At 52.3% G+C, this 14,555-nt stretch overlaps 1 protein-coding gene across 1 annotated transcript in view; it reads left to right on the top strand.

Moving 5' to 3' along the window:
- The first annotated feature begins 2,900 nt into the window (after positions 1-2,900).
- The window catches only part of RPS6KA2 (ribosomal protein S6 kinase A2), a 345,870-nt gene continuing 334,215 nt past the window's right edge, over positions 2,901-14,555 (top strand). Inside the window, exons 1-2 of the mRNA XM_045500255.1 lie at positions 2,901-3,241; positions 7,558-7,617. Of these exons, the coding sequence (XP_045356211.1) occupies positions 3,179-3,241; positions 7,558-7,617 (123 nt within the window). The 5' untranslated portion in view covers positions 2,901-3,178. The remainder of the gene's footprint in view (positions 3,242-7,557; positions 7,618-14,555) is intronic.

The raw sequence follows: 14,555 nt of genomic DNA, 5'->3' as shown, positions 1-14,555 counted from the left end.
CAGTCCCTTTCCTGTTTCTCCATCATTCCTTTCTCTGCCTTTGGGAACCTGGTGTGTTTGGGGCCCCGGGACCAGGTGCTCGTGGGTCCCTGCGCCCCGGCTACAATTTCACGATGATTCTGTGGCCAGGGTCTCTTGAAATACTGCTTTTAGTCCATAGGGTTGGCTTCACGAAAGACTCATTTCAGCAAGTACTCTTCAACTGCCTTCTCTTCTTGGAAACTGAGGCTTGGGGGTGGCGTTCCTGGAAATCAGCTTTTTGAGGTGGTGTTCCCGTTGAAAAAGCTGTTCGAGTTTTCTTGGGATTTAGTTGGACACGCTTCCCCCGTCACTCGTGATTTCTTGAGTCCTTTATTTGAAGCTTTATCTTTTTAGGTATTTAGATAAAACCATCCTTTCAGAAAACTTGCCTTTCTCTTCTCTAATTGTCCACGCTTCCTAATTGCAGTGTGAGCTCTTCCAGATGCGGCCAACGCTTTTCCTGGATCGGTGCGCTTGTTTTAAAGTTGTCTTTTCTGACTCTGCGTTTCGGTCTCGCAGTCCGTTTCACGGTCCTCTCCGTTCTCTGTCCAGTGCGCTTGGCACCGTGTCTGGGCACGTAGTCCCAGGGAAGTGACACGCGCTGAGAAACCAGCGTGGAGGTGATTCACTGAGGTGGTTGTTCGTTTTTCGGTAATAATCTTGGGTGCTTCAGGAGGCCACGGTGCAGAGCGATTAAGCACGGAGAAGTGATTCCAGAGCTCCCAGATTATGTAAACTCTCGGATCCCTCCAGGGCCCCTGGCTCCTGTGAAGCAGCTGAATGATGTTCAGCCCCTTTATCGGTGCCACATTTGCATAGGTTAAGACGACCTCATGCTACATTATGAACCATAGTTTCAGCAATTCCTAAGCTATGCCTTGAATAATAGCTCTTTTGTGTTTGGTGACAGCTGATTGTGGTAAGGTTCTAGCACAGGGGCCAGAGGCTGGTCCCAACTCACTTCTTTCCCTCCATAGTCCTTCCCCCAGATGAAAGGGCCGTGTTTCCCTTCAGTCTGCCTACCTCAGAGTGCCTGTGGAAAATTCCGGAAAGTACAAGTTTTAGGAACACCCAATGAGGAATTCAATTCCACTTCCCTCCCCACTGCTTTCAGGGGCTTCATGTTTTCAGTTCCTCAGATGAAAAGATCTTGACATCTCGTCAGCGCTTTTTTTTATGTCAACCATTTCCCTATTGTTACATAAATACCATTTCATGTTATCAGTCTGTGAGCCTATTATATATTATGTTATATTATAAATGACCTTATATTATGATGAACCCACTGGAACCCTTCACTCTACTAGCGAATGTCGACTTTGAAAACAAACAACATTATTATTTTTATTTTGAACGGACTTAATTCTCAAGATCCTCGCTGGGCTGATTACGTACAAAGAGAAAGTGACTCACAAATCAACACACAATAGGATGGAGTGTTAACTCTGGCTCTATTCTTTTAGCTCTGAATTGCAAAGTATCTGGGATTTGGGCTAGTTCGGGGTGTGTGTGTGTGTGTGTGTGTGTGTGTGTTGTCATGGAGTGGATTTCTTAGTGATTTTATAAAGACGAAAAAGACAAAGGGGTTGCTAAGTTTTGGAAGCAGTAAGCCTTTTTCTTGGATGTTTTTCTCAAACATCAACGACTCCGGAAGCAACACTCTGTTGCATTAGACTTTAACACTGTTTTCCCCAAAGAGGGAAGCAAACGTGAGATGAGCATTCATTCAGGGTCTGGGAGCTGAATGCCCTTCACTCGAGGGCAGAAATGGAGTAAGACAGAAGCAAGGAGAGGGAAGGAGAAGGAGCTGGGGACGGAAATGTCCCCTGGAAAGGTGTTCCCCCGGTGACCCCTGTCTAGACGCTGGGGTCCCCGTCCGCAGTTCCGGGCCTGCGCAGTGGGCGGGGGCCTTGGGGCGAGTCCTTCCCCGGGAGCCCCAGGACGCTCTCATCTGTGAAATTGGGTGGTTAAGTCCACATTAGGTGGAAGTTAAACGGGAACATGTGCGCGACGCGCCACATTCTTCCTGGAACTTGGTGAACGACTGACACCACACTGTCTGACTTCGTCTTCCTGCCCCCAATCCCCGTTCCGACGCCCACGGATCCTGTTTACTCCCGCACCTGTCCCGTCCGCTCGGGGACCGCCGGGCCGCCGCGTGGCTGGAACCCGCTGGGGCGCCCTGTGCGGTCACGGGCCGCGCCCCGGGTGTGGGGGGGGGGGGGTCCCAGCGCTCGGGAGGGGGCAGGGCGGGCGGCCCGGAGGAATCGCGGGGTGGGGGGAGGGGACGCTGCTCGGGCCGCCGGGTCCGCAGCGGTTCCCGGAGGCGAGAATTTTCTTCAATATTCGCGCAGGAGGAGCTGCCCGTTGCATCCGGCTTCCTGCCTGGCGGCCTGGTGCCCGGCTCACGGGGCCTCCTGGGGCTTAGGGGGTGGCGGGCAAAGGAAGGGGTGCGTGTGTGTAAGGGTGTGCGTGTGCGCGCGCGCCAGTGTGTGGCGCGCCGGGAGGGAGAAGGGCAGAGCCTGCCGCAGGGCCCCCTCCGCGCCTCCCCTCTTCCCAGCGCCCGGTTGCTATGCAGTTTCTATGGCAGCGGCATCCTCAGCCCCAACTTGCACCCATCATTTAGAGCCAATTAAGGTAAAATAGTGGGGGCAGGGAAGGAGGGAGTGGCGGTGCAAGGGGGAGGGGCGAGGCCGGGAACCGATCTGAGGCTGCCGGTGCAGATCCGAGGTTGTCTGCTCTGGTCGTCGGCCCGGCCCAGCCCAGCGCAGCCCAGCACACAGCGCAGCCCCAGTCCAGCCCAGCCCAGCCCAGCTCAGCACAGCCCAGCCCAGTCCAGAGCAGCCCAGAGAAGCCCAGCCCAGCCCAGAGCAGCACAGCACAGAGCAGCCCAGCACAGCAGAGCCCAGCCCAGAGCCCCACAGCCCAGAGCAGCCCAGCCCAGCCCAGCAGCGGAGCCCGGCCTGGGAGGGCATCAGACTCACCGCTCGGCCCTACTGCAGACCCCTGCCCACCCCCGGGACCCTCTCCCCACGGTGCCTGCCTCTGCCCGGGCGCCGACTGTCTGTCTGCCCGCCTCTCCGCGCTGTTCTGTGCCTCTGCTGCTCTTTTTCCTTACCGTCAGTACTTGATCGGAGGGAAAGGAAAGTTGTAAGAAATGCCGATCGCACAGTTGCTGGAGCTATGGAAGAAGATCGAGGTGGAGCCCATGGAAATCGAGGTGAGTCCCAGAGAGGGGTGAGTCCTGAAAAAGCCTCACTTAGGACTGAGTGCGTATTTAACAGAAGGGATGCTTATTCGCTGGGGACTACTGGGTGACAGAAGCTTGGGTGTTGAGTGCGTGTAGAGCTGTGGGTGTAGAGTCCTGCAAATGCGTGTGTGTGTGTATGCGTGCCCCCCCCACACACAGGGGGCACTGAGTGTGGTGCAAATGTACGCGTGAGAGCTAACGTGGTGAAGAAAAAAATCGTCGCCCTTAAACCAAACTTCGGGATGCTTCTTGAAGTCTTCACAGGCTTCCCGACTCATCTGCATCAGTTTGGTTTTCCTTCAACAAGTGGCTTTACGTTGTGAGAATTCCATTTGCTGCAGTCTAGGCTGAGCCAGGAAGCCAAACTGTGGTGACTTTAAGAAACAGAAGGCAGGAAGATCATGCAGTGTTAATAGCCCGTGCGTTCGAATAAAGGGGAAAGAGAGACTCCTAAATCTGGAGAACGAACTGAGGGTTGCTGGAGGGGTTGTGGGAGGGGGGGATGGGCTAAACGGGGAGGGGCATTGGGGAAATCTCCTGAAATCTTTGGTTCACTACATGCTAACTAATTTGGATGTAAATTTTAAAAAATAAAAAATAAGGTTAAAAACAAAAAAACCAAAACAAATAAAGAGAAGAGATAATGAAATGAAAGGGTCCGTGGCCCCCTCCCCAGGGCTGGCTGGGAGGCAGCACCTCTGATGCTGTTTGACTACGGGCTTCCCTAGGGACGTGGAAGTCTCTGGAAGCCTGTTCCATGGAATTCGATTTGCTTAATTTGAATTATGGATGATCAAGGTACATTTTTCTGTGAGGCTCAAGTTTCTCAAAGTTTTGAATTATTAGACGTACCTACTGAATAATGAGACGTACCTGTACTCCTAGCTACTCAAATTGCTTTCACCCATGGCAGATTACTAACTTACTAAATGTTCACAAAATGCAAGCTTTAATTTTTGCCTTATCCCCCATCTCAGCGTCAGGTCTATAAATTCTTCTCTTAAAGTGTTATTTATTTTTATATTACACACTCTCTGTGGAGACATTCACGTAATTTTAAACCGAATGAGAGATTCCGTTTTAGAAGAGAATTTATTTAATATTTTATATTTAATGCTTTTTGGGGGAGCCAAGCTAACGTAATGTTTGCAGTCTGTGGATGTTCCACAGACACGGTTGGGCACGGCATAGATATTCAGCCTATTTTTTTGATGGAACAACATTGCCGTCGCTGCTGGTGACAAGTAGCTAAGCCTAGAGAGAGGACATCCCACAGCTCTTTGTGGTCATTGACTGTTCTGTTTGCACGTGATGGTGTTCTTGGCGTTGAAGACCGCGCCTTAGAAAGAGCCTCTCTCTCACTTACATTTGGGGGGCCGAGGAAGGGCAGGAGTGAGGAAGTGGAGGGGCTCGGCAGACTCCTTGCCAGGCTCCGGACTGGGCATCCGGCCAGTGACCAGGGCTCCAGGGAGCAGCTGGTGTTATTTCTGAAATCGATTGAAATGGACCAGCAATGAATATACCCGTGTTATTTTCTTTTCAGCTTATTTATTTATTTGGAGGGAGACAGAGACAGCGTGGATGGGGGACGGGTAGAGACAGAGAGAATCCCAAGCAGGCTCCGCACTGTCAGCCCAGAGCCCGATGTGGGGTTTGAACCCACGAACCGTGAGATCACCACCTGAGATGAAATCGGGAGCCGGGTGCTTAACCGTCTGAGCCACCCAGGCGCCCCTATACTCATGTCATTTAAAAAATACATCATAGGGACTCCTGGGTGGCTCGGTTGGTTGAGTGCCGACTTTGGCTCAGGTGGTGATCTCACCCTTCACGCGTTCCAGCCCCACACTGGGCTTGCTGCAGTCAGCACAGGGCCCGTTTCGGATCCTCTGTCCCCCTCTCTCTCTGCCCCTTCCCGGCTTGAGCTTTCTCTCCGAAAAACAAAAAAACATTAAAAAAAAAAAAAAAAAAAGGCCATAGACACCGCTGCCTTGCCACCCCCTTTAGAGGGTAATTTAAAAGTCTTTGAGTTGATGCATATGCAGCAGCAAATCACAAAAATTTGATAAAATTTTCTTCCTGCTTCCCAGGTAAATGTTTTAGGATGGTTTATACCATACACAGTATGTTTGTTAAAATAGAGCATCCAGTCCTATTTCTCTGGAACCCAGAAAATCAGAGCTTTTTCTGGAAAGATTGAACCAGAAGAATTTGTCCTGAGGTCCTCTGGGTCCTGGGGAAACCTATGACCCCCCCAACGTGTGAAAGCTATCCACCGTGGGACCCCCCCCACACATTAAATCTATCCACCATGGGACCCCCCACGTGAAATCTATCCACCGTGGGACCCCCCCACGCACGTGAAATCTATCCACCATGGGACCCCCCCCACATGAAATCTATCCACTGTGGGACTCCCCACGTGAAATCTATCCATCGTGGGACCCCCCCCCACGCACACGTGAAATCTATCCACCATGGGACCCCCCCCTCCCCCCACACATGAAATCTATCCACCGTGGGACTCCCCACGTGAAATCTATCCATCGTGGGACCCCCCCCACACACACATGTGAAATCTATCCACCATGGGACCCCCCCTCCCCCCACACATGAAATCTATCCATCATGGGACCCCCCCACGTGAAATCTATCCACCGTGGGACCCCCCACACACGTGAAATCTATCCACTGTGGGACTCCCCACGTGAAATCTATCCATTGTGGGACCCCCCCACCCACACACGTGAAATCTATCCACCGTGGAAATCAGAAGCTGGTTTTACTTCCTAGTTTGTCCATGTTTTATGTTGTATGACATTGAAATAAATCACATACCAAGAAAATGGGCAGAACAAATGGACAACGTGTGGCTTCTGAACTCCAAACTAAATATTACCGGATCCTTGCATGTAAAGCTCCGTGCCCTTTGTAGGAGAAGATCCGCTGTGGGTATGGTGCTCGTGACTCCATGATTCGCTTTTACACAAATTTAACGTGACTGATGGCCAGTTTTCTGGTGGAAGTGACTCCCGGATTCCAGCTTTAGTCTGACTTGGGTGCCGCTCTCCCCTCGGCTTGGTGTTCTCATCTGTAGCCCGAGGGCCTGGCCCGGGTGGGGCTGGAGGCTGGCTGTGCCGGGGACGCTGTGGGTTTCACCCAAACGACTTGCCCCCGCACACAGGTCAGGGGAAGTTCATCTGGCGGTCGAGGGAAAGTATTTGCAGTTTTGTGAGTTGTTTTCACGTGTTTCGGGCCGTGTGTTTTACCAGTTAATGAGGTGTATTGACAAGGAGACGCGTGCTAATTAAAAACCGGGCCCTCCATAAAGTCCCTGGAGAATCTGGCCTTAAAAAGCAGCAGCGTGGCGGGAATCGCTTTCGCAGGCCTCCCAGTAGCTGCTTTCAGCAGGTTCAGGGTGGCCGAGGGCATGCCCTGGGGGGGTGGGTGCAGGGCAGAAAACGGGAGATGGGATTGAGTGAGGGGGGCAGAAGCCCACCCCCAGGCTCTGGCTGACCCGTGCGTTCCTTTATTGGACTTCTTTCGAAGCAGTCAGCATGACCTTTCTTTCCCGGACGTCATCACGCATTAAAGAAAGGAAAAGCCCCTGTTTTTGAACAATGCAGATCAAATGGGACTCCCTGACAGGTCACGGTCTGGTCTGGCTCGTACAGTGACGTTATCTGATGGCTGCTAGGTAAGCCGCCGAGCTGGGTGTGCGGTGGGTCAGCCAGCTTGGGGGCGGGCAGCGTCTGGTGCTCGTTCCCTGGACACGCTCCACATCCCTGCTGACATGTTCCCGACCTGTGTAGGGAAACTGAGGCCCACGTTAAGCAAGGCTCAGGCCCAGAGCCTCCTGGTGAGGCCTCATCCTGCAGAAACACTCTGTTTATGTGTTTACGGGCCAGGAACTTCACTGATTTAAGTCATTTCCTGAGCTTTGGCCGAGACTGTGATTTTATTCCATTCGAACAAGAGTGGTCCAAACCCCCTCCCTTTGTCACTCCTCTGTTTCCGACTTCTCTCTGTCAGTGTCTGAGCCCCATCTGAATCCACGGCCCCTGACTCGCTGGTCAGGGAGTTGCGTAAACCACCCGCTTCTCTCGCCTGTGGCGTGAGCGCGGCTGACCCAGTAGCCTGGTAACTCAGATGGTTCCAATGGAGTCAGGTGGAGATGTCCTCTTGCACTAATACGGGAAGTCTGGTTTGCCCGTTGTCTCGAGTGGGATGCTGTTTTCGAGAATGTCGTCACGCTAACTCTCTTCCGTGTATGTCTTTGTTATCAGACCCCCGAGGAGGATCTTAACCTGGACTCGGAGCCCATCGTACAAGATACCGTGGAAGAAGTAACTATACATGTTTTATTCCAGTCTGGTTATTTGGGGGGGGGGAATGGTGGGGTGGGGTGGGGTGGGGGGGCAATGGAAGTTTGAAATTAATAGCCCGTGAGCAGTTGTCGTGGTGAAATATGTGTCTGCACGCATACACCTGCACAAACACGGTATGTGCACAGGTGTAGGCTGTGTGTGTATTCTAGTCGATTTCCCTCAACAGGGACACACAGAACATAGGGAATGAGAAGAAAAATCACAAGCCAAGGAAAAAGTCCCAGCTGTTGGGCATGGACTTTTCCAAGGGGGAGATGATGGATTTAAAGACAGGCATGTGGGTAACGCAGCCTCTGACAACGTTTGGGACAGCAGAGCGAGGACGTGGCCGCTGTCCCCAGAGCCAGGCCGGTGGTGGCTCGTGGTGTAGGCCAGCAGCCAAGGGGGGTTCGGAGGAGAGGTGGGGGTTGGGCAGAGGGTGATGCCCTGCGGGGGTGGGGGCATGGAGTGGCAAAGAACATTAGATGTCACCGACTGTGTCAGTCTCGTTTCCACGCCGCGTGGGGCCACGTGCCTGACCCGGGCGGTGGGAAACCGGGCTCGACCTTAACGGAGCCCAGGCCACAAGGGCGTCGTAGGGGATCTTGTGGTGCCAGAGCACTGAACTGCAAAGGTGAACGGAAGCCGAGGGCAAGGAATTCTATGTAAGCAGCCGCGTGTCTGTCGCTGCTAAAGAAATGCCCTCGCGCCCTCCCAGGCAGCTGCAGCCGCGGAGAGTTGACGAGGCCATTAAGAAGCCTCAGCTTCCTGAGTGGCTCAGCGATGCTCCGCTTGGAACCATAGAAGTTGTAGAATTTGCAATTCTGCCGACTTCAAAATAGCTGGCAAGGTGCGGTAGCTGGGAGGGGTGGATCCGCGAACGTTGCTGGCTGCACAAAATCGTTTGCTCCGATGCCGAAAGCATGTGTGTTGCGTCTGTCTAAACGTGGGCGCGCCAACCCGCGTTTCAAGCCCAAGAGCCGCTTGGTGAGTGATCACGTGACACAATATGTTGGTTAAATAAAGACAAAGGGCACAAAGTTGCCTCGTCATTAGCTGGCGGCCTTTCAGTTCTGTGCTTTTTGTTCCCGCTCCGGGAGTGGGCAGCCCGGCTCAGCCCCTTCCTGGCTTTGCAGGAAGCTTCCAGCATTCTGGAGCAGAACATTTGGCCTGGTGTGTGCATTCCCTTGCACTCCCGGGGACGGGAGGTGTAGCCCTGTTTCTGCCAATTCTGCAGGGGTCAAAGGCTCACTGGACTTCTAGCCAGTGACTTCCCTGAGAGGGTGGCCGGGGGAACGGATAGCCAGCCGCCCCTCGATGGGTGCAAATAAGGAAGGAGTGCCCTCTTTGCATGTTAACGAGGTTGAAGGCCCAGGGTCTCAGAGCAACCAAGCCGTACCTGGACTGCCACTTTTATTTACGCCTTGCTGGGCATCTGTGGGAAGTTTGATTGCCAGGAACCTTCGAAGTGTTTCTCGCAGGCAGATTCATGTAGTACGTGAGCACTGAGCAGTTACGTTCTGGAGCTCTCTACGGCACTGAGCTACAGGTGTGCGGACCGTTCCTTTCGGTAGGCTGAACTGACCCTGTGATTGTGTGATGTGCAATGCAGTTAACAGACAATCTTTTAAATCATTAGCGATATTTGTTTCCTAAGACCTCCTAGTCTCCAGTTGCCTTACCCTTAACATTTTGGATAGAAATGCACATGGTAACGTGATGCAGAAAAGCAGTAAAATCAATCAACCTCTTTCAAGTTATTTTTTGCTGATGGAAAGTACGATACAGCAAGTTATTACCATTTCCTGATGGTAGAAAATCAATTTAACTTTGACTCTTAATAAATGAAGGAAGACAGTTCCAGACGCATTTTAGGAGTATTCTGAAGGACGTAATGTTGATACGTAGTACATCGGTGCTGTTTGTGGGAGACAGAAATTTCGGGACAATGAGCTGTTTACCCAGGCTTCTGCCAGTGCTGGGAGCCACACGCAGGGTCGGCCACCCAGCAGGCGGGTGCCGATGTCCAATGCTCAGTTATAAGCAAGGACTTCCTTTCTTGTCCGCGTTGGCCTTCCGAATGTAACTGCACAGCCTCTGTTAAGGGTTGATGGTGCAGACACACGATGGGAATTAGAGTATAAAAGTCTCACACCTTTGGCCAGCCTGACGCGTATGATGATGGAAAATCTTATTGAGGAAAAAAAATCAAGTCAACAACAGTTCATTCAATCAATCGATCAATGAATCAAGAATACCTATTAACAACCTGTGGTTAAAACGTGGTGCGCAGGGGCGCCTGGGTAGCTGTCGGTTGAGTCTCCGACTGCTGATTTTGGCTCAGGCCATGATTGCACGGTTCATGAGATCAAGCCCCACCTTGGGCTCTGTGCTGACTGCTCAGAGCTTGCTTGGGTTCTCTTGCTCCCTCTCTCTGCCTCTCCTCCTCTCTCGCTGTCTTTCTCAAGATAAATAAACTTGAAACCAAAACGAACATGGAATGATGACCAGGCTAGTGCGTGTGCCCTGGAGGCGTGCCGGACCCTCCAACCTTGTGATCTATGCTGATAACGGCTTCTTTACGTGGGAGTATTCTCCGTATAGATACATTGAAAGCAGAGAACACGCTTGGGATATCTCACGTACAAATAAATATCTCCGTGTGTGATTCTCTCTCAGTTGTATTTCATCTCCTGCTCTGTCCAACCTGAAGGAAGGTCTAGAATAAAGATTGCAGGTGGGCTGGAAGTTGGTGCGGGAAGCTGGGTGTTGAAGTCTCACCACAGGGAGAGAGGCTCCTTCCCCACGAAGTCGGTGTTGGTGCAGGAACTTTGTGTCAGTAGTGCAGAAGGGTGGCTGTTGGTCTCATTTCCCTCGGCACCTCCAAAGTGGGCACCCTTGAGAATCGGGGAAAAACAACAAACTCCAAAGGAAAAAAAAAAACAAAACCCTTGGCAGATCCCGTTAGGAAACACTTCTTCAGCTGTATCTTTAAGGGATTATTGGAAGGGGCTGGAGACAGAGGCGACAGCTCACAGTCTTGGGAGGGCACACTGAGAGCAGAGATGACCCACGGATGTGTCCGAGGCACCTGTTGTGTGAGGTGCGTGCTCCTGTCCCCCGTCTCCTTTGTGGACATTACATGTTGCAAAGCCGGGCAAAAGGTGGGCATTCAGGACCTACCGAGTTTACGGGCGACGTGCTTCACTTTGGTGCACGCCGTGGGATTGATCCAAGGTGACGAAGTCTGGGTGTCTGGGAAGCCTGTGGGGCCGGCCTCACCACCCGGGAGCCCATTCGTTAATCTCGGGGGGGAAATGGTGTGGTGTGGGGAGGCGGGAAGGAGAGGGCGCCTTCCAGGATGCAGAAGCCAGGCCCCTGGGTACCGCCCAGCCCGCGACTCCCGCAACCCTGCCTCATCATTCACCCTCCCGTCCCTGTATTTTATGTTCTGTTTTATTTTATTTTATTTTATTTTATTTTATTTTATTTATTTTTTTTATTTACATCCAAGTTAGTTAGCCTATAGTGCAGTGATGGTTTCAGGAGTAGAACCCAGTGCTCATCCCAACAGGTGCCCTCCTCAATGCCCCTCACCCATCGAATCCCTCCCCCACCCACCTCCCCTCCAGCAACCCTCAGTTTGTTGTCTGTATCTAAGAGTCTCTTAGGTTTTGTTCCCCTCCCTGTTTTTATGTTATTTTTGCGTCCCTTCCCTTGTGTTCGTCTGTTCTGTGTCTTAAAGTCCTCATATGAGCGAAGTCCTAAGATCTTTGTCTTTCTTAATTTTGCTTAGCATAATACCTTCCGGTTCCATCCCTGTAGTTGCAAATGGCAAGATTTCATTCTTTCTCCTCACCGAGTAATACTCCATTGTATACAGATAACCACATCTTCTTTCCGTTCATCAGCCAATGGACATCTGGGCTCTTTCCATACTTTGGCTATTGTTGATAGTGCTGCTATAAACATGGGGGTGCATGTGGCCCTTCCCGTCCCTGTATTTTAGACACAGGTGTTTTTTTTTAGGCAAGTTCCTAATTTTAGAGAACAACCTGTGAAAAATATTGGAAATTGGTGTATGTAGAGTAAAACCTTGGTTCGTGAGCGGAATTCATTCCAGGAACACGCTTGTCATCCAAAGCACTCGTATATCAAAGTGAATTTCAAGAACCATGGGCTCAGTTGTGATCATGTGACATTCGGCATCACGTACGGCTCGTATTGCAAGATGTCGCTCATTTATCAAGTTAAAGTTTATTAGAAATCTCTGCTCGTCTTGCGGAACCCTCCCAGAGCAAGTTACTCGCAATTCAAGCTCTTACTGTATTTTTTAAAAGTGCCTAGAAGTCAGGATTATGTTTATTAATGAAGACCATTTTCTTGTTTGGTCAACTTTAGAAACCAGGTCCAGATAAGTTATTTTTTTTTTAAGTTTATTTATTGAAAGGCAGAGACAAGTGACGGAGGGGCAGAGAGAGAGAGAGAGAGAGGCTCTGCACTGTCAGCATGGAGCCTGATGCGGGGCTCGCACTCACCAACCGTGAGATCACGACTTGAACCAAAACGGAGTCAGATGCTTAACCGACTGAGCCACCCAGGCGCCCCAGATAAGTTATTCTCAACATTAGCATGGCTTTTCTTAGCTTCCTCATGACTGCTGGGGTGTTGCCCTCTCCTCCCCCACCCTCCAAGCTTCTACCCTCGGTTTCGATAGAGATTTTGGTGTCTGTAGGGCAGAACAGAGTATGGGGAGGGTCGCAGCTGCTGAGGTCAGCTGCCACTTGGTGGAGAGCTTTGTGGGGGGATCCACCAGGGGGTTACCGGTGGAGGGAAGACAACCCCCATGGCCCGTCTGAGGATGCTTGAGGATGTAGTTCCGGCCGCCCGGCCCCTGGCCTCTTCTCCGGATCAGGTGCACCTGTGGGCAGTTATTTGGGGCAGGATGTTCTATGCTTTCTGAGCATCTGTCAGAGTGACCTCCTTCAGTGACCTGACTTCCAAGCAGCTACAGCTTGAACCCCTCGATTTCTCCACTCGGGGGGAGAGGGGCCCGGAGCAAAGCCAGGGGAGAGATTTGGGGAAGCGGGAAGAACCCTTCATGCTCGAAGGAGAGAGCAACCCAAAGGGTTATCAGAACCCTCGGGGCTAACATCGTGGTAACATGGGGACGTCATCGGGGTCGGGGCTGAGCCACCTGGACCCAGACCACGTGTCGAGGCCAATGTGTCATCTCTTACCTGTCCCGCCCTGGGGTGTAGACAGCGTTTCGTTGTTCCTTTAAAAAAAAAAAAAAAAAAGAAAGAAAACGCCATTCAGACTGGTGTGAATAGAGATGAGACAAGAATAATGAGGCCTCCGAACTAATAAAGCAATTAAGAGCAGTGCAGTTACAGTTTAGAGCGATAGTTAATAGTTTGGAAAAGAGATCGACGAGAAGGTCTTTCGAGCCTGCTTATTATCTTCCTGCTTTTCAAGCGCCTGTCACATCTCCTGAGGCTGGTGTTGCCTACATCACACCCACTGTGTCAGCCCGTTTACTTTTGTGGGTCTTACTGTCTTTCTGTCCAGCCAAAGACAGGCGTCCCTTCAGTCCTTGCAGAGACTCTGGAAAGGGGGACTGGAAACCTGTTTCGGAGGGAGGGTGACGCGGCTCAGCGGGTGAAAATTCCATCTGTGTTTCGATGCGCCACGGAGTAGGCAACGGGGACAGTGACGTCGCGGCACCTTAGCACCTCCTCAGGCAGAGAGGAAGGAAAACGGACCATTTCGTAATGCGGACCGGTGCTGCCTCTTCCTGATGTGTCTGTGCTAACAGTTCGCAAGGATCCCCCCCACCAGACAGGAAGCAGGCCTCTTGCCACCCTGCCGACCTCCGGCGTCCTGGTCATCACGTGGGTGTGGTCACTCCGCGGGGCGGAGAGGGGATGGCTTCAGCTGGTTTCGGTTTCTCAGAGCCTCATCCTGCTGCCTCTGTAACGCAGTCAGCAGCTGGTACGTTCTGACGGTGCTCTCTCCAAAGACGCGAGGTCTGCTCAGTCAGCGCTCGGGGAGGCAGCACCCTCTAGGCCCCGGGGCACCTGCCGGGGACTGTGTCCTGCTGTCCGAGCCCACCCATCAGGAGGCGGCGACGTCCCGCATTCGGGCAAGCAGAGCAAATTACTCGCACGCGGCACCCCTCTGCGTCCTGCGGGGGGCCTCGCGTGGCCTCGGGGGACAGGGCCACGGCCCGATGTGACCCAGGCTACCCGCCAGCACGGTGATGTCACGGATGGTCTCCTAAAGAAAACACTGGTTCTCCCGGCGGATGGTGCTGACCAGTCCCCCCACAGCCAAGAATAACCTGTGTTGAGATGGTTGCTGGATCGCGAAGGAAACACCTGACTTAAAGCTGCCGTTCGACCCGGAGCAGTGGGTGGGAAGAGGCCCTGAGGTCAAGGCTGGGGTGTCCTTTAGGGCCTCCTGTGTCCGAGCCCCTCGGCAATGATGGTGCACCTGTCCCGCCTGCGAGGAAACCCAATGACTCGATAAGAACGCTGCCTTTTAGCGTGACTCTGACCTCTGTCACCTTCCGTCCTTCCCACAGCCCGGAGAAGTGGGAGGGAGGGCCGTTCGTTACCTGCCCTCTGTTTTGCAGGAGGTGAAACTGAGGCCTCACAAATGATGGGGTTTGGGGCGCCTGGCTGGCTCGCTGGAGCATGTGACTCTGATCTCAGGGTCGTGAGTTCAAGCCTCATTAAAAAAAAAAAAAAAAAGATGTGATTTGCTGAGGATAACCAAGGACCAGTGAATAAGGGAATTGCAAACCAAGGCTCTTCATGCTGGTGATCTGTTGTCTCTTCTAGAAGCACGGGCTCCCCCCACTGTGGTGGGATGGTGGCTGTTTGGCTAATGTGATCGGGGCCCGGGGTCAAATG

This window comes from Leopardus geoffroyi, chromosome B2 (assembly GCF_018350155.1).
Source record: "Leopardus geoffroyi isolate Oge1 chromosome B2, O.geoffroyi_Oge1_pat1.0, whole genome shotgun sequence".
Taxonomy (NCBI): Eukaryota; Metazoa; Chordata; class Mammalia; order Carnivora; family Felidae; genus Leopardus; species Leopardus geoffroyi.
The sequence above is the reverse complement of the archived record's forward strand: the minus strand, read 5'-3'. Positions and strand labels throughout refer to the sequence as shown.